The sequence below is a fragment of the Astatotilapia calliptera genome, chromosome 2 (genome assembly GCF_964374335.1).
Source record: "Astatotilapia calliptera chromosome 2, fAstCal68.1, whole genome shotgun sequence".
NCBI lineage: Eukaryota > Metazoa > Chordata > Actinopteri > Cichliformes > Cichlidae > Astatotilapia > Astatotilapia calliptera.
In genome coordinates this window covers 32,291,128-32,318,780 of record NC_137423.1, presented here as the reverse complement: position 1 = coordinate 32,318,780, position 27,653 = coordinate 32,291,128, and the positions used below count along the sequence as shown (strand labels likewise).

The 27,653-nt window shown below is 37.9% G+C and overlaps 1 protein-coding gene across 1 annotated transcript in view; it reads left to right on the top strand.

Moving 5' to 3' along the window:
- The window catches only part of pcdh11 (protocadherin 11), a 135,877-nt gene that overhangs the window by 75,434 nt on the left and 32,790 nt on the right, over positions 1–27,653 (top strand). Inside the window, exons 5-6 of the mRNA XM_026142903.2 lie at positions 3,574–3,609; positions 13,702–13,900. Coding sequence (XP_025998688.1) covers positions 3,574–3,609; positions 13,702–13,900 — 235 coding nt within the window. The remainder of the gene's footprint in view (positions 1–3,573; positions 3,610–13,701; positions 13,901–27,653) is intronic.

Below are 27,653 nucleotides of genomic sequence, written 5' to 3'. Positions count from 1 at the left end.
GAACAGGCATACACACGTTGATTTAGTTACTCATACAAACGTGGTAATGGATTTATTCAATGGATAAGTGGGCCCAGTGAGACTCTGCATGGGGTCCAGAATTTGTACTTCGCCACAGGCCAAGTATTATAAGTTGGAACAGGAATAAATTTTGATTACCTTAGACTCATTTTTTATACTCAATATGCAAATGTATATGTACTTAGGGAGACTTCAATACTGGCCCATATATAAGCGTAAGATGAAGGAAAATAGCCTTTTTAATATCCCTAATATACACATAGTGTTCATGTTGCGCTTGTCTTGCATACTGCGTGCACAGTTTCCACTGTAGATGGAATATTAGCTACCCTCCTGTAACCTACGCTCAGCTGGAATGCACTCATTTCTGTGACTTTTGATTTGTTTTTTCTCGGTTTCTCTACCACTGTAGCAGCTTGGCATGCCAGAGCTCAGACCATTGCTTGTGAAGAAGGTTTGTCATAGGACTTCAACCTGCCTTCAGTTCATACTGGAACTCAGTCAGTAACTCAGTCCTCTAGTCGGTTCACTATCAAGTCTCATTACTAGCAAATATTTTGCAAAACATGCCCTCCAAAGCAACAATATGTCCTATATGTCCCTTTTATTCCTATGTACAGTGTACCCACAGTGTCTCAAAATTAGGATACATTTGGATACAGAAACAGAGCACAATAAGGTCTGGTGTTTTTAATCAATTATTTATCCAATATTTTAATGATCAGAGTGCCTGGGGTGATCAAAGGCGAGGTTTGAGCTCCACTGCCTTTGCTCGCTAAGACATCCCTCTGTACTTTGATGTGGTTCACCAACAAATGCACTTATCTTAAGCATAACTCTCTCCCAGGCTTGCATATGAGTGCTTTGAAACTGCTAGTTTGAGAGGCGTAAATCCAGAGAGAGGGTCACTGACCAATCCATACTGAGGAGAGAAAAAAAGAGAAAACTCATACATTTATGGTCTCTGACAGTCAGATGTACAACTACTGCTTTGAATGTCATCTAAATATGAAACAACCACAGGTCACTTTCTCAGGTCCCTTATGTGCATTATCATATATTTAATTGGTTGGCAAGGTCTCTAACTTGAAGTATGTGTCACAAGATGTTGAATAAAACATTACTTGAAGAAGAAACAACTGCCCGGTGGCAGCCCTAAGTAAAATTCTGCTTTAAATGACCAGTCATTAGATGCAAATGAGTAAATCTTCAGACAGACTTGACTGGTGTTGTTAGTCTCAAATGTGCAGACAAAATACATAAATAATAAAATAAACATGTACTTCTCATTTGCGTAAACAGTAAAGGTACATTTAAAGAAAGACACCGATATATGCCTTTATAATATTTTTGTATTCCTTATAATCTGATTATGAGTGCTTAGTAGATATTTAGGGCATAATGTGATGATGAAATGATAAGTGGAGTGTTAATTCTAATTACAAGCTTATGTAATCTACTTTGATATGAGTGACATTGTCTCCATATGTAGAAGAGATTGTTAAGAGTGCATCTACAGTTGCAGTTCTTGAACAGGATACTTTTGAAATTGATGTGCTGCTGATTTCATAGTAATTACAGTGATTCATATGCCAAGCAAGTATCGTGACTGTGTTAGAAAGATCTTAATCATATTTTTGCCTTGCAGAAAATTTAGATATGGAGAAAAAAAACATAGAAATAAAAGAAATGGAAGGTGGCTTTGAAATCTGCCCCATTTGCAATAATACCTAAGACGACACAATGTAAAAATCCTCGCAGCCAGCAGGATTTATGAGCGAAAACAAAACGAAGGGACATTTCCCATCCTTCTTTTCCACTAAGCAATTGGCATTGATAACATACCTCCTAATTCATTTGTTTAAATCTATTGCCACAAGGTGCCAGCAGCAGCATTATAGTGCAATTGTAGTGAAACAGCAATACATCCAGTGACACAGCATAAGTCAAGTGTAAGCACAAAAGTAAGGCCTAGGCAAGGTTTTACATTTAAAATTTTCTCAGTTGAGTCATTTGTTTACTAATGGGTTACACTACCAGTTGTTAGTACCTGCTCCTTGTAGGCCTTCTTACACTGGTTGTACTGGATGGTCTGTTTTTGATTCGAGTTGTGAAGCTTGTCGTTTCTGTTTTTCTCGAGAAAAGTATTCTTTTGTATTGTGCTCAGAGGTCTGACTTCTTGTAGCCAAACCACTTCAATAGTATTGAAGTGGCTTCTTTTCTAGGTACTAAATTGTCATCAGAGGCCATCATGTTGTGTTACTTTCAGGCATGTTTAGGTTTGTGTCACTGTTGTCCATGCTGGGGAATATATGATCAATAATATTGCAAATGAACTTTCATAAACAGTTTATGCAACATAAGGTTGTTGCTGCCTACAAAAGATTTTTTAAAAGCCATCATTTTCTGTATGCACATCATACTCTAAAGCCAATATTAACATATGTTAACTCCATATATTTAGACTCCAGCTTTTGAGGGAAACACTGCTAAATGATATGCTTATCAGCTAACTGCTAGCTTTGCTTGTCTGCCTTTTAGTGTTGGCTTTATCAGAGCTTTTGTGCTATAAATGCAACAGTAGGGTGTTCTGGGCACAGTGGATGATGATGAGAGGTGAGATGGAGCCAAACCGTAAATGTATGGGCTGTAAAACTATAACAATGAGTTGAAAGATACTAAAACCCTTTATGGATTCTTATTTTTTTCTTTTTAATTTAACTGGCCACCACAAAGAACCATTTTGTTTTTAGTGAATATCTTGGGGCGTACTCCTCTATCGCTCAGTCAGTAACAGCATCCCTTGGCGAATAATTATGGAGGGATAATCTGTTGACATGAACTTGTTTCCTGTTCATTGTTTTACCGTTCCACCCCAGTAGTCCTCTCAGCTTCTCCCCTGTCTAAGTGGCACTTCACTGCCACATTTCTTCTATTTTCTTTGCAAATAAAGTCACGTATTCAGATTATTATACACAGTACAAAGAAAACAAAATTGGTGATTAAAAATTAAATACTCTTATCTCTCTGTGAGTTATCTAAGTCCCCAGAGAGAGGATGCTATTTTGCAGGCTTGCGGGTGTCTTTTGTTCCCAATTTAGAAGCTTGTCACTGTTTATTGTTAATTTTTGATGCTTCATTTGATATTCTGTTCACTTTCCTCCCTGACATGTGGAGAAAACATCTTTATCAAAGTATCAGATGTAGGGCTTCTGTTGTCAGGATGTCAGGTTTGCCCTATTCTTTACTTTTCTGGGGAGCGGGTGTGTACTCTGCAGCCTGGTTTGCTGGCGAGCCAACTGGGCACGGAAGTGCACTGCACAAAGTTTGTATCCGAGCAAGAAATCAATATGTATCCTTATTCTCAATTCCTACTTCAAAAAACTCTCAAATCTACGTGGTTCTCGATTGTGAACTCTGATTGACTCTAAGAACACCGGAAAGTTCCCCGTGCACTTTCCTTTGCTGAGTTCAAATATCAATTTCAATTGTAAATTCTCTATAGAGTTACAGTCAGACAGCGATGTAAAAATCTGTCATCTTTCCTTGCAGGAGGCCTGTCAATTGGGGAAGATCACCTCTGTGAATGTGAGTGCTAAACATTTTTTTCTGCTCTCTCTTGCATGTTCACATCTATCAGCATGAATGTTGCCTGATAAAGCACTTGTTTGGACTGCTATTATATTTTACAGCAAACAAATTAACACTGTCAGCTAATGTTAATACTTGGGTGAACATTACAGATGTCAAGAACTGTTGTCTTTTTCAACACAATAATTATTTACTCTGTGCAATTAGAGTCAAACACATCTCACTAACGAATGTTTGACGCTCACTGTCAGATGCACATTCCTCCACAATATTATTTTTTAACTGCACAGGTGTGCCATTATATTAACACTGTATGGTTTAAATATGGTTACATGCAATTGAGCGCTAGTTTCAGACTTTAAATGCTTTTTGTCTCGAGTGTAACACATTTTTTGTTTTGCTTAAAAAACATGTCGTTCCTCACTAAAAATAGCAAATAATAAACAGCTCTGCTTATGCCGTTGGTTGAATCTTAAACAAAAAGCACAGATGAAAGTCCATTGCTGGATTTGATTCTAAAAATTCTGGAAATAGCTAACAGAAATGGCAAATCTTCTTATTGTGATGGCCTTTTCCGTTTGTTATAATCATATTCTAGTATAAATACGACTAACGCGAGTTAGAGCTATAAAGCCCTCCTGGCCACATGGTAATGTGTGACCAAACGACCAATAACTTGTGTCCATAATAAGACATGTGAATGAGATAATTAAATAGTATTCACGAGTTAATAAGACATGGGAATTAGATATTAAATCGTGGCCACAACTTCATTATAAAGTGTCCATGACTTTGAATATGAGATAAACAAGATCAGAAAGCTGCAAGGTGTCTGATCTTTTAATTGTTGCCTGAAGCGCATAGAGCTTTGTTCACGTCTGGGCTCAACCATCAAGTCAGATGCTTGTAATTTTTGCCCTCTCAAGATCTATACGTGTATAAAAATAGCATAAACAACAAAATTACAAACTATTTTTGTTGTTGCTTCAGAGCAGGTTGTTGTTTTTAGGTGCCAGGCTGTGTTTAAACAGAACACAGGTTATCAACACATCCGTCATGTCACGTATTTTGATTTCTTAGCCACTACTCAGTATTCCTCAATTATATAATTCCTTACACAGAAGAAAACAACAGACATGTAACAGGACTGAGAGAGCGAGAGCTGGTTCAGGGCCCCTCCCACTGCTGATAATGCAGGATATTATTATAACTCATCCCAAGGTTAAAATAAAACAAAATTAAATCAAATTTATAGATGCTTCATGTGTGATAATTTCCCTAAAGAGCTCGCTTGATGCTGTCAGTAAACAACAGATTCTGTATCTTGTGGCCAGGCATTAATAACACATGGCAACAATTTAGTTATCATATCTGTATTCCTAACTGCCTCTTAGCCACAAGTTATTGATCTTGTCATCACAAATAACTAACTTGTTGCCATGCAGTAATATTTTGTCCACCAGTGTCCCCATCAGGCTCCATAAATAGCTGAAAGATGTTGTCAAATTTCATGTTGACAACAGTATAATGTCATAAGTATTGAAAAGCATCGTCTTATTACTTTAAAAGTTGTTTGTTGGATACATGACAGAGTGAAATGTTTATTCATTTATCACTAAATCCCATCCAGTATATGTTCATAATGTTTCACTGTAAGGTTTATGCCACAGCTGACCTAAATTTAGACTATTGGTAATAACAATACAATGTAATGGTAAATCTATCATCAAAATATTTTAAAATGCAAAAATATAATAACTGTTGTAATCCATGAATTTTCAAATTTGCTGTTTTATAAAACAGCTGAAAAAAGTAAAGCACATCATTATTATTTTTTGATTAAGGTGCCAAATCACAATTATTTACTTGGCTTCCTGAACAGAAAAATTAGTTTTAGTGGTTGATTGTTATGCTTGATTAATTTCTGACTTCTCACAGCAGTCCTGTGTGCTGGCTCTGTTATGGGTATAAAAGCACAAATTCAGTTTGTCATTTGCCTAATAAATAACAATATAAAACACACATCTGATTTCAGATGTGTGTTTTCATGTTTTATGACAGGTAGTCTAATAGATTTGTATTATGTCTGTAAGCATCCTGAGGGATGAGGAGTGTTTGGGGGAATCACAACAGGACTGTTAAAGTTCTTCCTTACTGTTTGCACAGTAACTTGCAACCCAACTTTTCTGCAGTTTCAGCATAATGTTAAGCGGCAGAAAATGCTTGTGTTAAACTCTCACATTAGTTTTTTGACTACACAGTCAGAATTATTAATAACATCTGTTGCTTATTCATACTGAAGTCATCATGTTGGTGACATTTCACATTTCAGTGTGAGACCACAGTTTGCCAGGACTGGAGATATTATATGTTTTGTCATAACAGTGTCACACAAAGAATATCAGAATTATCAGTGTATAACAGCAGATGACTCAAAGACTGATGACAGTCAAAAAAACCACCCAGTAATCTCTCAGCCCACTTGTTAGAATCACCTCCTTCTTGTGTGTTCCTGCTAACTCATCATCTCACAAGCAGCGGCATATCGCCTTACACATAATAGGCAGAACTGGAACAGCATGTACAAAAAATATCAAAGAAAGGACTAAAGAAATACCTAAAACCACATTGGTTTTTATTTATTTATTGCCAATGTTGCACCACCTTCACATCAAGCAACACTGGGACATGCAGGACACTGCTTTTTGGATCTTGCCATTGCTGTATAGCCGCTTTTTTTCACTCTACATAAGACACGTGTGACATGACAAATCGCCATCTCCTCTGAACAGATTTATGCAGGTCTAGGTGTGCCCGCGAGCTGATCCTTATCTGAAATGGCAGAGCCAATCTCCCCTGATTCACTCCTAAGTGGTCTCTGTTTATCACTCAGTAAGGTGGTTGTCAGCCAAGTCCCCCTCTGTGCACCGCTGACTTCTTTGCTATTTTGAGAGAACGGCAGTTGGGGGGGGCAGTATATGTAATAATAAAAGCCATAGAGCTGCAGCCTACCAGAGAACAAGGTGGCAACCACTTGGCCTCCCCTCTTCTCTATCTAAATATAGCCGACTTATAATCCAGTAACCCGTGAATTCATCCCTGCCAGGGTGGTTACCAGAGGGCTGGTTTTGGATTTTCGAGCTTGTTATATGGTAGAACTTGGCATGCACGTCTCCTGTTCGTTTATCTCTGTGTACATACTTCTCAAGGCAGTGTTTTATCTGGCTGAACGGGCTTTGTTTGGTCTTGATATCTCTTACAGCAGCTTGTCTTTGGTTTATGGATTTCTGGCAGCTTCTTTAAATAAGTGATTATGCTTAGCAAAACACTCACCTTGACTCCTTGGTGAATGTTTGTTTTTGTTTGTGGTGTTTGTTTTTCGACATTAATGTTTTATTCGCATTAGTCATTACCTCTGGGAGCAAAACTTTTATTTATTTAAGAGCTATTAATGGTATTTAATTGTAATTAATATTGTAGCTCCGAGTGACTTTGTAGCGAGGGCACCATGAAATCGAATTAGGCTTTTCTTAACATCTGGCATCAACTTGAAGGAGCCTGAATAAACAACAGTCTAAAAATGAAGACACTCCCTCATGCAAAATGATTATGTCCTAATTGTCACGGGCAGCTGTTTGTTCTAATAGATTCTGGGAGCCATTGTTGAAGCAAGTTTTCAGTAATTAGAATCATGTGGAGAGAAAGCGTGCTTTTTTGTAAAGCTGCCAACCTTCCGTAAGTGGGCTTTTTCTTTTGCTGGAACCTGGACATTGCATTTGCGTGCATCCTCCAGTAATTTGAGAAACAGCTGCCAACGCTGTTTGAGAACAAGTAGATATTTAGACCACTTGAAAGCGTGGGCAAACATGGCACACATAACTATATAATTTTGCCAGCAAGGTATTTCTTCTTCCACTCTGTCTTAGAAAATGAATAAAACCATGAGAAAAAAAAGGCTCTGTGCTGTAGAATATATACCACCAGAGAATCTCCCGCCATGTGCAATAAAAAGAAGATTGATTTTAGTACTACGTCTTGTGTTTTTATGTATTTGAGAAATTAATGCAGCGCATGTGAACAAATACATTATTCCTCCAACAAAACGCTTTTGTTTCAGAGTTTTTATGTCAGACAATAGTTGACGGCTATGTGTGTTTGGCTGTTTGTTTCTTTGACTGCATGCCCCCTTTTTCTGTCTTTTTCTTCTTATTTCTCGTCTGTCTTTTTAAGGGCATACGCACACTCAAACTCTCACACACACTCGCACAAACGGAGAGCAGGATTTGAGGCCTCGGGTTCCAGATGAATCAAGAAAGAGAAAAAAAAGAGTATTTAACAAACTGCTTGAACATCACAGTATTGAAACCACTCAGTTTGTGCTTTCAGGGTGCTAATTGTGAGGATTTAGGTTAGGCAGCCCACTCTAATAATTTTTAAATGAAGCTTTTTGGTGCACTTTGTTTTTGGCAGCTTGTCCTTCTTTAGAGCCAGACTTTAGTTCGCTCTCCATCTCTCCTCTGTTTCCTTTGCCTTATTTAGACTTATCAAACAACAACAACTGCTTTATCTATACACTGTGGTGACTATGGAAAAATATGTGTGCGCAGCTTCTCCTGAGCTTAAAGGCGCAAGTGTTAATGATGTTTTTAATTCAGGACATGCATATTGCTTTTGTTGCTATAGCAATGGAAAATCAAGATAGTCATTTGTGCCAGTTGTATTTGCTCTCGGAAAAAAAAAATCTTATCAGTTTGAATAATGGGATGAATAAAATTCGCCGCAATAACCGAAGCTGAGGGCGTAATTATATTTTATACGTTTTATGCCTCTATACAGCGTGATGCAGTATGATGTTACTGAGGGAATCATGTGTAGACATAAATTCAAGCTGCAGTCTATATTACAGAGACTGCACTGTGTTTCACCATGGCTGCATCAAACTCAGATATCCTCATTTCTGATTTTGTCTTTGTAAAGGAAACAATTTTTTTATCAAAGTAAAAATATAAAAGTCTGTGGAGTCTAAAGATTGCCCACAATATAAAGGACTGTAACCATGTAGTTTGCTTTCTGTTAGATTAGCAAACATGTTAACGGAGATACTTACAGAGTATATTTCTTTGTTAGCTCCAAAGAAAGGTCACAACATAAACTTCTGTAAACCTCCAGAGAAATCAAAGAAGCCTGTACTGTTGAGAAGAAAATGCCCACACTCCTGTGATCCCCAAGACTTTACAAATCAAAGTCTCAGCCTCCACACACGTTTCCACTTCTTTTGTGTCTAAATTGGGTGAGAAGGAAAACTAGGACATACAGTATTTCAACCTGTTAATACACATCCCATATACCACAGGACCTGTACTGCACAAGTGTCAATTACAAGCCTTACAGATACCCTATATAGGAAAAGTAAATTAATTATTTTGTGCCACTATTGTGAGCGCACGTAAAAAAAAGTTTGCAGGTGCAAGTGTTGTATTTTGAGGAGAAACAACAACAGCATGTTCAAGCTTGATCAGCTGTTGTTAGAATTTATTTAATATTACTTTCTAGTATCAGCTGGTGTTTGCTGGAGCCACAGCTGTTAAAGCTGCTGCTCATGATATCGGTTTGGAAACATGAAGGTTATACAAATCATACATATATACCAACAAGACAGTGTACATCACTGTTACAACAGCGTTTGTTTTAGTTCAAAGGCTTTATGGTTTTTCCTATAATACCTGGTGGTGTAGTCGGTGATTTTTTGTCAGTTCATCCTTATATATTATGTTTAACCCGAGTGACCACCCGGTCAGCTGATGGGTAACAGGCATCTCCGAAAACGTTAGAGCAGTTATGCAAATATGTGATGTCTTGATGAATCGAGCAGATATTAGAAGTTTACACAGCACCATTCTCACATGAAAATATCTTAAAAGTTTATTTTGTGACCCAGACAGAGTAATATTTCAAACTCCGCCACTCTGAGTTCCTCCGCCACTGCCTCGTCTGAATTTTGGACGAAATGGATTTTGGGATATTGCATTTTGTCATTTCGAGCTGATTGGAGACCAGAACAGCCAATCAGATTTTTTTGCATCCAAATCTGTGATTGGCCGGTTTTGTGGCACAAATATAACGGTGTAGAGAAAGAGTTGAGCGCGCACGGGCAGAAATGTTGAGAGCGCGAGCAACACATCGCTCAGAATAGTGGCACAAAAATAACGCCATATTTAATAGGCCTGAGACACCCAAAACATTTTGCCAATATAAGGTCACTGTCTCAGTTATTCAGTTTAAAGATGGATACACTATGGAGTTACTGTAAAAGAAGATAAACACTAGATAACACAAGTCATGAAAAACATTTAGGCATGGATTTCCCTTGGAAATGTCATCTCACTATACTCATTCGTCTATGAGTAAGTGTTGCTGTCACTCCTTCCTTGGTGTTAATATTCTGTCTTTGTCATTGGTGGTGTCCTTAGAGCAGGGATGTGAAACACATTTTACATCGTGGGCCGCATACAGCCCACTTCGATGTGAAGTGGGTCGCACCAGTGAAACACAATAAACATGTAACATTACAGAAGACATTGATCATTGTGCCTGTAATTATGAATTTAGACTATAGAGTTTTCAATAGTTAACAGAAAATGTTCGTGTGCTTCGGTGTAGTATGGGTGGCAATGGACGGTGGGGCTCTATATCAATCAGAAAAGCTGTAACACTAAGGGCCTTATGTTAGACACCCTTGCCTTAGGGGGATGTGACCAGAACCAATACCTGTGCTACTTTTCAATACCAAAATTCTAAAAAAACAAAAACTATTTTTGTTTAAGTGTCACAGATAAAAAAAAATCAAAGAAAACAAAGGTACATATGCTGCTATTGTTCAGAAACCGATGGGGACAGCATACATCTTGAACATAAACATGTGTTCATGTCTACTCTTATATGCTATATGCTGAACTATATGAACCACAGAAAAAAAACTTTACATGGAAGATGGCGGCTAGTGCCGCTGGCCTGACTTATTGTTACGAAAGACAGTAGAAGTCGGGGATGGAAGTATTTTGCATTGTTATGCTGAAATACCGTACCTTAAACCTGTATTTTAAGATGACAATAGCTGTGGTGCACAAAGAATTCTGGGGCTATAGGGGTCTGTAGAAAAAACAGGTTTCTGTTTTGACCTCGACAAACACTTTTCTGCTGACTTCATGGCCTCAATCACTCATTTTAGGTCACACTGAATAAAAACGAATTATTGTAAATCTTTGTTATACATGGTGTCTCAGAAAGAATAATCTGATTTCAAAAGGCTATATATTATTAAAGTGATGGAAGTTTCAATTTTAAAATACAGCACGTCTGAATATAGAGTTTCACATGTAAAATAATGTTCACAAGTGCTCAGTGTGTTTATTCATTTTATACTTAATATTAAATCCCATCCAGTATATGTTCATAATGTGTAATACAGTGCTTAACACATTTATTAGACCACCCAGTGTAAGGTTTATGCCACAGCTGACCTAAATTAACAGTGTTGGTAATTACCAAAAATCATTGTTTATTTTTCTGTAATGCTTAATCTACCAGTACACACAAGTTATTTAATCCAAATATTTTAAAATGCAAAAATATAATAACTGTTGTAATCCATGAATTTTCAAATTTGCTGTTTTATAAAACAGCTGAAAAAAAGTAAAGGACATTATTATTATTATTATTATTATTTGATTAAGGTGCCAAATCACAATTATTTACTTGCATTCCTGAACAGAAAAATTAGTTTTAATGGTTGATTGTTATGCTTGATTAATTTCTGACGTCTCACAGAAGTCCTGTGTGCCGGCTCAAATGTGTGAATAAAAACACAAATTCAGTTTGGTATTTGCTTAATAAATAACAATATAATTTCAAACACATTTTTGACTGATTTCAGATTTCTATTTGTGTTTTCATTTGTTAAACACTGTGTTATGTGCTTAATGTCTGTACGCATACTTAGAGATGAGGAGTGTTTGGGGAATCACAACAGGACTGTTAAAAGTTCCTCCTGATTGTAGTTTGCACTGTAACTCGCAACCCAACCTTTCTGCAGTTTCAGCATAATGTTAAGCTTAAAATGCAAAAGTGTTCGGTGCGTCCCTCTTCTGGATGCGTATATCTACACGATAGTCAAACCCATACTTTTGTGAGCGTGTCTGGAGTCAATGTAGCCACTTCTACTGTTATTCTACCAGCAATCATGTAAAATTCACAAACTGCTGTTTCTAACAGTACGTGTTTTGCTTACTCTTTACTATGTTTCAAAATAGATAATTGTCTACGATATGAAACTGCATGTTAGCTAACGACTTTTAATTGATGCGTCATTCAACAATTTACTTCTTCAGAAACCAGCGGGCAGTGTCACTGTAGCTAAGGCCATCTTTTATACTGTTTATATAAAATACACACTACCTTTTTATTTGGAATTGGCATTATGATATCAGTTATGTCCCATAGGCTATAATGTTTGCAATGGCTAAAAAGATAAATAAATGAATGAATGAGCTAACATATTGGAGCTAATGATCGACTTCATAGTACCATTAGCAGGTTACCTTTCCAACCATTTCATTCAGTCTTTTCGTCTTATAAACAAAGTATCATGTTAACGTTTTAAGTAACAAGTTTGTCACCACCTTGTTGGTGTCTTTAAATTACTTTATAATAAAAGATTTTATGTCTAAGTAGTGATGTTTTTTTTTTTTTTTCGATAGTTGGAAAAAATGGCTACTGAGTATTGTGTAATTTTACTGGTACTGGAACAAACTAGTCTCTGATACTGTAAAATATCTATGACCTAAAGCCTACAGTGTAAATGATAATTAGTTAAACACCAAGCTCACCCATGAGCCTTACCCTACTTACATGTTAAGGTTAATTGAATCAACATCTTGATATGAAATGGTCTGGTCTGTATTTGTATAGAAGAAATAGAAATGGAAGAAACAGGACTCAACAATCACAGTTTCAATTGATGATAACACTGGTTTAGTGAATCACTAAAGCCTTTTATTCTGTTTGCCCCTTCAGTCAAAAAAGAAAAAAAAAATCTCAAGTGTTGCGGTTAACACCATACACATAGTTTTGAGATTTCTGCCCTCACCCCAGCACAATGGCTGTGAGAAGAATTTTGATTGTGGTGCTCAAAGCTTTGATATATTTTAAAAGATTAAACAGTGTTTTTCTGTAGAAGAAATGTCCTTGTTTTTCCAGACAGATCTCACTTTGAAGTATTCATAGGAACTCCTCACTGCTGAATAAAACAGTCTTTAAAAAAAGAAAACAGTTCACTCTGTTCTATGGATTATAAAGAGTACCTTTAACACTACTTCTAGAATGAAGCATTGCTGCCAATATTTCAATGTAATTTCTCAACTCTGTAGTCTCTCTATAGTCAAAACAAAAACTGAGATTTCATTCATCCTTGCAATGGGGTGAAGGTAAAAATCTTAGAGGTGGATATTTCAAAACCTGGACCGATACAGTGGGTTTTATTCATTCAGCAATCAGCCCATTGTTTATGACCACTCACAGGTGAAACAATCATATAGGTTATCTCCTAACAGCAGCACATGTCAGGGTCTGGGATTTATGCGATTTAAGTAAAGAGTGAGCTGTTGTCGTCAAAATGCGGGACCGGGGAGAATGAGGAAGCGTAAGGACCTGAGACGCTTTGACAAAGGCCAGATTGTTTGAGCCAGACGACTGGGTCTAATAACAAGGGCTGTTTGTGTTAAGCTGTGATGAGTGAGAGGAGAACCATAAAATGGTGACAGGGTGTTTGTTGCTGAGGAATGTGGAGCAAGTCTGATCCAGGATGGACTTAAAAGATCTGCTGTCTAGGTCTGTCTTTAGTATGAGAGTAACTACAAATTTAAAAAAAAATGTTCACCCCTTACCTCTTAAACTGCTTACAGTCACTATAATAATGTAGGTTTCTGTATTGTTATTATTATTAGTAGTAGTAGTATGATGATCATGATGTTCATATTAACAGGACAGAAGCGTTTCTCATATAAACATTTCTTATCTTCTGGTGTGCCTCAGACCCAGCGCCGTGTGACGTTCCATCTTCCAGACGGTTCCCAGGAGAGTTGCAGTGACAGCGGGCTTGGAGACCCGGAGCCTAGCATCACTGCCAGTACCACCCAGCCTCTTCCCCTTAGCTTCCCACAAGAGGAGTACTATGAGCAAACATCACCTAACAGCCGGACCGAGGGAGATGGAAACTCAGACCCTGAATCCAGTGAGTAGTATATTTTTGCTAGATCTGACAGCAGGCAAATCCTTTCTTTTATGTTTTTCATTTTTATTATTGTTTGTGCTTTGTGAGGCTGACAGCATAATTTACAAGTGGCCATCTGTGTTTTAAAACAGTACAATTATTTACTGAGATTACAGCTGTGATTGTAATTGTAACAACACAGCTTTGCAAACACTAAACCAGCGGCCATTTTTGTACAAAAAAACCCAAAAACAACTAGCTATGCATGTTGTTTTTGTGAGTTCATTCTTTAAGCAAGCAAAAAAAAAATCCAATATTTCGCTACGTACTCATTCTTAGTGTGTTATATTTGACAGTTTTCTTTATACAGATTAAACCAAACACCATCTCAGTCATTTTAAAATATGCAAGTGAATTGGTTTCATTAAAAAAAAGAAAAACACAAGCAGTGATTCTGTCATGGGAAAGCAGAATAAAATAAAAAGGATGTAATTTGCACAATAGTGTGTTTGCTACTTAAAATTTATTTTGTAAGGTTAATTTTTTTTAACTGTTGTCCAGTGTTAAGCTGTACAACGTAATGGGAATTATTCCTCTGAAGTTTTAACTGTGTTGCCAAATTGTATTTTAATGATTCACAAGACAGCTGTCACTCCATGGCTTACTGCCCACTGCTGTTTTCCATAAAACAAGCCTTTTTAAACTCAGGGATACACAACTCCTTCCTCATGCATATACATTTTAATAGTTGCTCAAACAAGTTCCAGATGGAAAAAGAAACGTCCTTAAGACAGTGTAGAAAAAACCCAAAACAAAACAAAAAAACTCTGGGTTTTTTCATCAGTGTCAGTGATGAAACACAAGCAGCATACCAGAGATGCTGCTGAAATTATTTCGCCATATATGACAAGACAGCATGAACAAGGCTATTGTGGGTCCCAGTGAATCCAAGTGAATCCGATTTCATTTTCTGGATATAACCCTCCATCGTATATTTCGGACAGGACTGGTGTAGATCTTCACTCTGTTGATTTTCAGTTTTCTGTCAAAATGTGAGACCGTTTTTTCTTTTTCCTATGCAGCATATAAGATCCAAAGAACACTGAAAAATAGATTTCTTTGTATACACCTACATGCAGTAAAGCCATTGTGTCATTGTTGTAAGTGAGACAAGAGTCCCTGGTGTCTCCCCAGCATCTGGGCTGACAGGTTTGGGGCCTGGGTGTCAGTGTGAGTGTGATTGTGAACGCTTGTGTTAGGTATTAAACAAAATGGGCGACATTGTGGTGATGGCCTTCTGTTCATGGCAAGATTGTGAAGTTATAACAAGACATTTTTGTACGTTTAAAAAAACAGTTTTCACACATCTGTACACATGCATTTTTATAAATGCATGCAGCACATCTCCTTCCCCAGCTGTTCTCTATAATGTATTCACCATGTTGACAGAAGTGATTCATATGTGATTCATTCGAATAGTGAGGCAATTGCTCATGATTCCATTAATATACAGAGACATAAACATCTCATACTTCATAAACTTGCTCAAATACTCCACTTATTACCCACTTTCCCTCTGGGGTAATATTTGTTGAAGTGTCTTAGCTTTAGACAGAAGACCATACTAATGTAATAAATGCATGTGTACTTTTACAAATTGCTGCATGAAAAATCCTAGTGAGTGCTGTATCGGAGTCTAATATAAGTAGTTGGATATTAGAAAAGCTATTTCTAGTTATTTGACCACAAAGTCACGCGTAATACTGTATTAAAGTCAATATAGTTCTAACAGATAAATAGTAAAGGCAGGGAAGAGGAGAATGGATCATTTTCAAAGCTAATGTGCAAGCCATATAAAGCGATTTGATTAATATGCATCTTGTGTAATTTAGCAGAACCTTGATGAGTTTACAGGCTCGAGGAAATTACAGGAAAATCTCATTTTAATTCCTATAAAATAGATCTTTCATAAACCATGCATTTCCACCTAAAACCAAGAGTCTTTTTCATTTGCTTTTGGATGCTACCGATTCAACACACAACACACTTGCACATCATTTCAAGGCAGAGTGAAATTCACCTGACTCATCGAGCTCCATTTTCTTCTTTCAGAAGTTAAGTCAGATAAACTCTGACTCTGTGCAGCTCAGTTCAAAAAGAGAGATGGATCCTGTGCACGTTGACTGTCTCAGAGATGAGTGTGTTGGTGACAGAGGGGGGCCTAAGATGGATTAGATATGGTTTTATCAATGAGCACCAGGCTGGCATGGCAGTGGCAATCTCTTATCGTGTCGTCTCAATTTGTAAAGCAGAAAGAACAAGGAAAAGTGTAAAGAGGAGAGAGGAGATGGAATGACTCCAAGTGAAAAGTGAGAAACAGAGCTGAGAGATTGAAAGACCCGAGCAACAGTAGAACGAGAGAATTTCGAGAGTCAAAAGCAGTGTTGTTTCTTAAAGGTGCTTCAGCTAGAACCTGAATGTCAACTTGCTCTGAATAATTGTCTGTGCCAAAGGCAAGCCATGTGGCCTTCTTATGACAATGAATTTCTCAACTCCTCTTTAAACCTGCATCTTTATTAGACCACCCTCTCTTGATATAAAGTTCATATGACATTTTATGTTTCTATTATTTATGAGTAAGGCGGCTGTTCATTTTATGGGTTCTTGCCTCCCCCTCCAGGCTTATTTCACCACCCCGCCATCAGTCTTAAGCTGTCACCTCTCTTGTCACACATTATTTCGAAGATTTTGTTAGTTCTTCTTCTGTCTCGACAAATATATAAAAAGTCCTAATTAACATCATTTGCACGTACGTTTTTATGTCAGAGCTGTATACGTCAAACAGCTGGCAAGTGCAAAACTATACAATCAGAACAATTAAACATGGTGAATAGTTCAAAATGGGACATACATGTAATTCTTTGCTTTGGCATCTACACTATGTTTGTGGGTAGCGTGAGCATACTCTTGATCTGTCAACCTGTGTGGACACTGACATATTTCTGTGTTAATTTTTAACCTCACTTTTTATCTGCTTCACTTTTTTTGTGGTAACCTGTGCCGTTAAGCATATGTCGTACTAATGATGACCTGAAAGGCTTTTGAAGAATGATGGGAATCATCATGTCGCGAGCAGCGATCAGTGCTAAGCCCTCAGACAAAGTGGGGCAAAGTGGGAGCAAATCCCTGAGTCTAAATCCCTCACATTTTTCAAACAATACACAATTTTGTTCTCCGGACGATTTGTAATATACTTATTTCTTTCTCCTGTTGTTGGAGTTGAGGGATTTAGGAGCTTGTACTTTTGCCCACTTACAAGCAGCTCAGCAAAGGCAGTTCCGACGAAGTGCATTAGCCTCTGGAAGGAACATGAAATATCTGCACAGCACAGTGCCGTATCTTAATCTGTGGCATATGGCTTTCAAATGACCAGCTTACACCTTGTCTGTCTAAGATCTAAATCTGCTATTAAAATAAGCCAATCCTTTTTAAATACTCCAAATGTAATACGATTACAGTTCTGAATGTGTTGCAATGCATTCTGTATAAATCTAAAAAAAAAAAAAAGTAATTACTCATCAAATCAGAGATTTCAATCATTATTTTTTGTGTGATGTTTACTTTAACATTTTTGGGGGGTCTTTTATGGCACATTCTATAATTCCTGTGATACCAGCAGACAAATAATCTGATTAAAGGCTTGCAAAGTTCATACTTTCTGGGGGTTACATTCTCAACTCTTTGATTTCTGTAGGTCCAAAATTTTCATAATGGCTCTCAGACTGAGTTTCCAGTTGGCTGATTTACAACTGCCCTTTTCTTGTCTTTGGAAAAGGCCACTTGACTTGATCTAGTGTGCCAAACACGTTGGTACCACTTGAATTTTTAATACTTCTCTAACCTCCAACTCTACTCAGTATGTCTGGCCGCCCATTCGCTTGTGCTGAGATTGGAATTCAACTGTCTAGACACAATCTGCCAGCAAATAAAGGGATTTAATGAGGAAAAAAATAAGTTTGTGGGTGATTGGGACTGTGCATTACGAAAAAGTATAACACTACAGTTTATCATTAAAAGCAATAGTTTAGCACATCATTATGTGACAGCAGCAACATTACAGTGTTCAGTACAGTTAGCTGCATTAATTATTCATATGAGCCGGATCTCGGTTTCACTTTGAGGGTTCTCATATGCAATTAGAAGTAATGAATGTGCTTCTTAATTACATTCATTTGTGCAAATTTCCATTCCCCATTGAATTTTTTTCTGTGGAAACATTGTGACACTGACCAATGGCATATCATTTGCAATGTGACTAAATCCATTCAGCATAGAACAATTAGCTGTAATTAGTGTTACAATGTCATGAGCGACCAGGGGGAAAGACTAAGCTGACATGCAAGGGAGAAGAGGACCCTTGTTCAGAGAGTTAAAAGTCCAATATTGTAGCAAGAGCCAGATAATTGGCTGACCACAGGTTAGAAAGATGATGAACTGTTGTAAGAGTAGTTTTTTTTTTTTCCAGCTTTTATGTGCAAGGTTGGCTGAGCAGGCATTCTCTTTGATAGCAATGCCACACTTACTTTAGCTGCCAATGCAACCTTTTACTTTTGCCGGCCCATCTCATCATCTGCTGCTGACAAATGAGCAGCTTCACAGGAGTAATTAAGAACCAAGTGCCTTGCTTAAGGGTACATCGCTGGTGGTTGAAGGATGGGAAGAAGGATTACCTTACATATTGTCATGTTATCTGACTTATTCTGGCAGCAGTGTGTATATTTAATTCATACCGCACATAAAATGGTAATGCAGCCTATTCCTTCTCTTGCAGTTATCCCACAATCTGCAAGATAACTTCTTCAGACTAGTTTTTCTTTCACATCATTTGCACCAGTTTGCTTCCTGCTATATATTTCTCCACGATATAAATAAATAAAAGCCTTTGTGCCTTCTGGCTCCCAGAACTTTTTTTACAGCTGCCCCAGTGGGCCTGCAACAGAGCTAAATGAAGCAACAGTGAATATTAACCTACATAGATTGGACCTTTCCTTTCAAGATGATTTTAGGTGCTTTTTCCTGCATTCTCTGATCACTGGGGGTCTAGAACTGAGTTGGAAAGGGGATTTAAATGGACTCATCTGTATCCTTCTCATCCAACTGGGATTTGGTGGAAGTGCTCAGTTGTCAGAGGTGAGGTGGAGGGGAACCCTTGTTTTATCTGGTTCAAATGCCACACCAGTTGTCTTGGAGAGAGAAAGAGACGAGCTATTGATCTGGAGGAGTCAACTCAGCTCACAGAAATCTCTCTCCACCCTCCTTCAAACAGCTGAAAAGTGTCATGTTAGAAACCTCCTTTTCCACAGTATTAGGGCCTGTTCTTTGTTGGCCTGCCAAAGTCTTCTGTGAAGTTGAGACAGGAGCTTTCTGGTGCAATCAGACAGAACTTACCATGAAAGATCTCGAGAGTGGCAGTTGTAGATTTAAGACATTTTAACAGCTCTACATATTGAAAGTTGAGCATGTTATTAGAGCTGAGAGCTGCAAACTAACTGCATATTATCCACAGGATATTAGGTAGATATATTTTTAGTACACCACTGACTTGAAGTCCTAACTATGTGCTTTATGTGGATAAATGTACTTTTTTCAACTATTGTAGGGGATTATATTTCTGTTTTAAATGAAAAAATGTTTGTGTTATTATTGGATCCTTTGATACTTTTATTTCAGCATCTGTGAAAAAGGCAATAGGCAGCTGATTTTTTATTTTTTTTAAATGTTTAATTTCACTATGAAATAAATGCTAATTGCACAATGTAGTGGCTATAGAATCATGAGACCATCCCCTTTTAGGTTGGTTCCCCATAAGCCTTTTTTTTCCACTATGCTATTCTGTCTGCCACTATGTATCAACATACGCAGGGAAAATGTGAGGCACAGTTGTGCAACCCAAATAGGTAGAGGAGAGTGGATTTTTTCCCCCAGTACCTATTGGCAGCTTTCCCCAGGTAGCTGAAATGGTGGATGGTGAAACAAAAGGAGTTACTGTGGAAACTCTACCTAGAAAAATAAAAACAGCCTGGTTGTCAGGGGAGGAAGGCAAAGAGGGAGAGTGATATAAACCGAAAGTAAAACAAAAGTGATCATGACTGGTTTACACTCATTGAGCTCCAGGGCTTTGGAGCAGTTCAGAACCAACGTACACTTAGTATTATTTTAACTAGATCACCAAAAAAAAAGAAACAAACAAAGAAAAAGAACATTATATTTGTCACAGTGACACAAGGAAGGCTCGTCTTCTTGCACATTTATGCATGAGCGTCCTCAGAATGAAATTTTTGAGAGAAAAATAAAAATATTGGCATGATACAGTGTCTGACTGTCCAAAAGCTCCTTTTTCAAACTGACTCAGCAGCACTGTGATACGAGTGGGTTTTTGAAAGACGTACACAATTAAAAAACGTATTTGAAAGTTCTTAACATGTTCAGTATGTCTTATGTCTGATTTGGGAAGGAATCAATAGCTGCCAAGTTTGATCGTATCTCTGGACAATGTATTCTGAACTCGGCAGGGCTGGAGAGAGACTTCAAACAAGGATAGCCGCTCAAAGGCCCCAGCCAGCAATCCACTTTGTTCCATTTCACTGACTCTGTGATTCCCAAACTGGAATATGGCTCAGGCTGCATATAAAACCTGTAAAATATTGTGTTTGAAAGAGGTGAGTGTTGTGAGTCCTCGATTCCATAGCTGATTTGGTCTCAGTATTATCAAACATGAATCATCAAAAGCAAAAACAACACACTTGAAGTAAAAAATCTGCGAGCTATGTATTTGATGATAATGGTGTCTGGCATATGCATGGTGCGATTAGCTGTAGGTTTTTATAGTCATATATTTTAGTCTGGTTGGAAATAAACAACCACTAAGCCTTGTCTTGAGCTTCTGGTCAGAGCTCCTCAGACAATAACCAAGATGAATTTTTAAATTCGGAAGAAAACCTCATCACACATTTGGATCCCACAATGCTCCAAACATTTCCTAAGATCTCTCCTTCAAGTATGATGACCTGAGGTTACACCTGACTGTAGAGCAAGAACCTCTGAGTCCCTACAGAAGCAAGAGGAAAACATGGGAAGCTATAAAATATGGATTTGCTAATATTTTATTCAACTTAATTAGATACAGATAGCTTTCACAAAAATCCCAAATGTAGATGACGTTAAAAAAAAAAAGGGAAAGATGTAAAAGTGAAAAATAATATCACCTCTGCACCAACCTGCAGCATTTGATTGTGCAACCAACGCTACATTCAGTTCAAATTGGCATGCTGGCTGCACTGTTTTAGCACCTCTGCTTTGACTACAGAAAATAATATTTACATATCCAGTCACTAAAACATAGGTAAGCAGTGTCTGGCCAGTGAAATTTAACTTTTTGGGTCTCAAAACCGTGTTCTGTCTGATTAAAAAATAAATAAATAAATAAATAAAACAAAGCAAGATGGATTAGCTACTGCTCTTTGATGGGAAACTGATAGGAAGACCAGAACTGTCCCAGCAAACATCGTTGAAATATTTGACGTCATTTCTATGGTCAAAATCGTCACATCACAGGTCAAATCAGACCTTTTCTTACAAAGTGAGAAATACTGGCAAGGAAGAAATGACATGTTTTAGCCTTTGTTTTATTTATTTATTTATTTATTTATATTTTTAAACAACAGCTAATAAGGTTAGTACTACAAACTGGTTGCACAAAGTTTAGAATCTTTTAATATTCTTTTAATAAAAATAAACAATAATTTTATGCCATTTATAGTTTTTTACATATAAATTCTATTTCATTTGTTGCACAGTAATTAACAGCAACTCTTATGATTAGCCCCTCTCTGTCCATAATGTCGGGAAACAAAAGCAGGATAAGCTCGGGATTGCTATTATTTAAACACAAAGAGCTCATAGGAAAAGTGCTGAACCCAATGACAAGAGTGTTCACGTTCGACTTACACTTTTGCAGTTGTGTTTTCTCTTTTTCCTTTTCATTGATTCTACCAAGTTTCTTTTCCTTTTCATTTTGGCTATTTAGTTTTAGTATTGTTCACAAAAAAATCTGAAGATCCCATTTCTGTTCTGGAAGGAAAGACAAATCCCTTTGAGTTTAGAAGGTCATGCCTTAAAAATCTGCTAAATCTAACATGTGGCGCTACCTGCTGTGGTGACCCCTTGTGAATAAGAGACCAGCCGAAAGTAACTTTATTCTAATGATTAAAGATATAGTAGGGAAAAAAAATTGAACACAGAATTCCTTAGGAGCTTTCATTTTTGAACTATTTTTCAACCATGATTAGACGCCAAGAAAAGACCACCAGCTGACAGTTATTTAGCATTGAAATTTGGGGTTTTATTTTGGATGTGCAAATTATTGTACACATGTGCAGATGCTACTTAGCAGTAGGAAGTAAGTTAGCAAATTACTCTGTGATTTATTATCTCGATAGATAAGTTGTATGTTGCTAATCACCTTGGCAAAGTGTGGTGCCGCACACAAGCACGATCACCATTTCTGAATTACGCTGCATGCCATACCACCGGTTCTCATTGAAATTACAATAAATAATTGTAGGTGTTGCTTCCCCTGTGAAAAGCGCATGGCATTTTTTCTCTTCCCACACAGCACACCTCTCCTTCTTTCTCCGCGTCCCTTCCTTTAAGATATTGCTGCATATTAAAATGCATGGTCTCATCCCATTCTCATTTTTCACATGCAGTCGGTCTCAAGGATAAGGATGGCCTCTGCTCAGAAGGACTTATTGACCAAAATAACTGTGCATCAATATGTCTCCTGAAGGCTGAGCAGACCACAGCATCACATGAGTTGTATTTTCACCAACTCTCTCAGCCTTTAATGTCATTGACCTGGGTTGTCCGGATACTCTGCATGCAGTACACCAATAGCGGGCTAGAAGCATATGGCAAAGACGTCTTAAAGCTTCATTGTCCTAAAAAGAGCACAATTATTTACACATCAGGGGAAGCTGAATAATAGAAGTGTTCTGACAGATGAGAAAAATGAACATTAAGCAGATATTTACTTGAAGAACAGCCTGCTGTGACTAAAGTAAAATTATATTGCGGCTTTTCTCTGCCTTATTTTCCAATACGAAAGCGTTATGAGATTAACTGCAGTTTTGATTAGATTCAATTTACAGTGATAGCTTCAGCATTGCAGCAATGACATCAATGATATGATGACAGACGGCTACAACTATGATGCCATCTGTCTATATTTCACGTATTAGCATATTTCTGCTAAAATGTGTCATTCACAAGAAATGCAATATTTTTCTGTGAAATCATTAATTTCACAAGCACAAGCATAAAACTGCAATAAATTTCATGCTTAACAGTACTCATACACATACATACCCAACTGATTTCTGATGAAGTTACCAGCTTTTAATCGAGTTGGCTGAAATATAATAAAAATATATTTCTATATGGTAAAGAATACAGGTTACAGTATGTTTTGAAATTGTATTCTGAATTAACACAATCATTTAATCCGGGTGTTGAATGCACAAGCATGCTTGGGATTACTCCACTGCATTATATGGAACCTAACCACGCTCAATCAATGTATACACCGACTGGTTGATAAATTGGTATTCATGGAGATGTGGAACCCCTCACATGCTGGTAATACTGATGCATGGAGTCAGAGTGTGGTGAGAAACGACGGAAGAAGTTGTACTGAATGAGTGCAAGAAAAAAGAGAGAAGAAAGAGAGTGAGGCTTTCAGATAGGACAAGGGGGTTGATCTTCAGCTAGGCCCTCCAGGACATGTTCGGCCTAACAGAAAATGACAGTGGAGTTCAAGGAGGCTTGACACTGAACACATAAACCTGATTGTTGTGTACTCTATGCTGCAAGAAAGCTGAGGCATTCATCACATCCACCATCACAAGTTTGTGGTGCACTTCTGCCCGTGCTCTTTGTGAGGCATCTGTGGGGACCTCAAGGCAATGTAGCACTCGTGAGCAGTCTGCCACTCCATGCATGCAGAAGCAGACCTGGTGCACAAAATACTTGCCAGAAGCTCCTGCGAGCAAGCAGACAGACTGTGTGCTGTTGTCCCCATTTCCCCCTGACACCTGCATGATTGCATTGATTTGTCCTTATTCTATTTAGCCAGATGTCCCACTGGATTTCAAGCGTCAAACATCTGTCATCCTGACTAATTCAAAAAGAAAAAATAATATTGACAATTTCCAGGATTTTGTGGAAATTGTACTACTTCTCTGGATTATTATTCCATTTATAAGATATTCAGGCTAAAACAGCAAAACATAACACCAGTGGTTGCTGAAAAACAAGACACCCTTTTATTTTATTTTCCATTTAGACATCTCAACACTCTTCAAAGTTCTAAAATATTCTTTTACTGTAAACAGCGTATCCGAAGTATTTACTGACATAAATGCGGTTCTTTGGATGTATCCCTCGGTGTTCATTTCAGACAGAATGGTAAGAGAGAGAAGAAAATACTGGGTGAAAGAAAGGCAACGTTAGAGAGAGTGAGTTCATAGTATTAGCAGAAATAGACTGAAACATCTCCTGAAGCTAGTTACAGGCACTAGCAGCAGCAATGTCTTTGTTATGATAAAATCGGGGACCTCTGCAAGTGTGCCCTTGATTCTTCAGTTGGCTTAACTCGGCAGGTCACCAAGGGGAGGCAGATGCTGTCTTGAGGCATGTCCCACTGCCTCCACGAGGGCTATTGCTGGTGTTGCTGAGCCTGTAGAGGGGATGGGGGGTTGGAGGTGCATTAAGCCTCAGCTTAGCCACCACAGGCCAGCGCTGGGGATGTTGGAATGAGCAGAAATGCTCATTTTGATCCAGTGAGGTATAATAATTGATGATCAGTCCTGCTGTCGCATCTGGGACCCACTGGTCCGTGCTATAATACACCCTTAATACAACACATGGTGGTGTGGACAGAGGTGCCATGGGGTCTCATGCTGACTTTCATTTCATGTGGTATAATGGATGATTGAGCGAATACAGTTCCATATAATGCACCATGGAAAGCCCTCTCTTGCACCTTAACTTCTTGAATAAAAGGCTGAATTCATCCCCGAAGAACTTGAGACATTTGATCACTAAAAGCCCTCTTTTAAGCTGTTGTTGCCTTGAAGCGTCTAATTATAGTTACAGTTTTCTAAACATATAATGCAGAAGAAAAGCACAAACACTAAAATGTTTGAGATGAAGGAAAGTAAACACGAAGAGCAAAAGCAAAAGGTAGTCAGCAACTGTCAATTTGGGAACATTTTAGTCGTACAGAAAATGAAAGTGCAGTTTAGTGGCCCTGGAATTTTGTTAAGAAGATCTTTGAGACCACGCAAGACAATATTTCTCAATTCTTCAAGTTAATGAATTGGCAGAGAGTAAAAGAGAAAGTCCTGTGAGGAAGGACATATAAAATCTGCTCTTTTCTGAAGTTCAGCTTCATCACTCTTAAGGCTTAAAAAAAATAAAAATAAAAAATAAAATAAAATGAACATCTTATTTGTTGTTTTGTTTCTTTATTAATCACCCTTGTTGTCCAGAGAGACACAGCGCATGCAGACCCTTTATATGCCAAGCATATATATAAAGCATTCCTACAGAAGCACATACATAGGAATACACCTTGATCGGCATCTAGCTGAACAAACCTCCCACGTTGCACAACTACAGTTAAGAACAGAGAGGTCGAACACAAAGCACTAGCATCGACAACCTAAGGGTCTTTGAAAACCTCCCTTGTAGATCTTTCTTCAGTGTGATTCTCCTGCTGCAGGAGATCAAACAAAAAGCAGAGCTGCCCAACACGAGATCAGTCCAAAACTCGAGCAAAACAAAAAGTCCCCCAGTCTCCCCTCCACACAAAACAGGTCTCACGTAACGTCACGATTTCTTTTAAAAATTAACGTGAACCGCTTAGAAAGTTAGAGTTTCAGCGTAAATGCCAAAAGCGATCAATAGGTTGCCATTATCCTGGTCACAGTGGACAAAATTTAAACCACTGAGCAGCTTTGTCTGTTCAAAAAAGGAGCTCTGTTTCATGTTTGTTGTCATTGTTGGTCGTCAGTGATCCGATCACATTTTAATCACAGTACTCGGCCTCATTGATTTCAGTTTACCACAGATTGTGCAGAATGAAATATTGGTCTTTTTTTTTTCTCCATCAGTGGCAATTATCCAACAATAGGAGCTTGATATTGCAGCGTATTAGAAGGCATGGTGTTTGTGAAATACTGGGTTTGGGCGACTTGTGTGCAGCAGCCAGGATTTGAATATAACAAGCACACACACACACACACATTCACATGTGCAGCAGACACATGCCTGTGTGCTCTCGAGCAGGCGCTGATATACACCCACAGGCCCACTTATACTGTCAACAAATGCAGATAAGAAAGACAACTGGACACATAATTAGTGAAGGGATGCCTTTTCTTGCCTTATCCCTTATCACTGATTTTTCAGAACAGCATATGTATGTTTGTTACACTTTATACTCACAGTTTCAGACAAACCAAAGCCAACACGTTACACTTCCATACAGGTTTCTTGCCCTGTCTTTTACAAGTTGTGTTTTTAAGTTTATAAAGTTCTGGCTGCTGGTTATTCAAAACATGTTCTTGGCTTTAACTATATTTTACTTGGCCCATACTATTAATGGCCATATTTGCAAGGGTCTGTCTGAATAGTATGGCATATGTTATTTTAAATAGAGGACATTAAGAGTTTCTTTCCTCATCATTTCAAACTAGACATTGCAGTTATTACTGTTAATTTTCTTCCAAGTGAAAAATGCGCATACTGCCATAGAACCCTGGCAAAATCCATCTGTCTTACCTTTGGAGCATCTGCCATTGCTTACAGGGCCGTCCACCTCACGAGTCACGGGGACTTAGCGACATCTGTCCCAACAGATAGAAAATCAGGATAGGGCCATCCATTCTGTTAACGCTCCACTGAACTCTGTGTTATGTTCACCATAATTTGCTTTTGGTTGCTGCAGCATCCCGGAATATTGCTTTGCAGCAGCTCAGACAAAGTCGACTGGTTGTAATGTGTCCCTTTTCGGCCATTCTGCAAGCAGATAATTTGATAAACCTCCAGACTTAATGGCTATGCTGCATCCTGATAAATGTGGGTAATATGACAGGGGACAGAGGATTTCCCTAACAATTTCTGAAGAGAAATTTGGCTATTAGGATGATTTGATATTTTCCGGAGAGAGTACATTTGATCTGAAGGGAATGCATTTTGCTGACATTCAGTGTATTACTGTATGACTTTTTTTTTTTTACTTACTGGAACCGATTCGTACATTGTTTATTTTGTTTCCCATCTTGTTCATGAATGTGGATGTAAATGCTGGATTTGGACCTCTTCAGGCAACATTTCATTTGAAACTGTTTTTCGGAGCGTCACATACCAAACTCATATTGCGGAGAAAACAAAAAAGTAGCGTTACAAAAACAAACTATTACTCAGTTTCCTATTTTTGTTTCCTGCTCCATATGCTCTTTCGCTTCTCCCGAGCAAGAACGCTCTCCACTGCACACATACAATATTATTCACAATACATTACCCTTTTATATATTCTTGAAAACACAAATCAGAATAAAGTTAGTGAAACTGACCATGCAGTGACCCAAAAGCTCTCTCTGGTCTGCCTCTCTCATGCTTTGTCTCAATCTTTTGAGGGTAAATGCGTCAG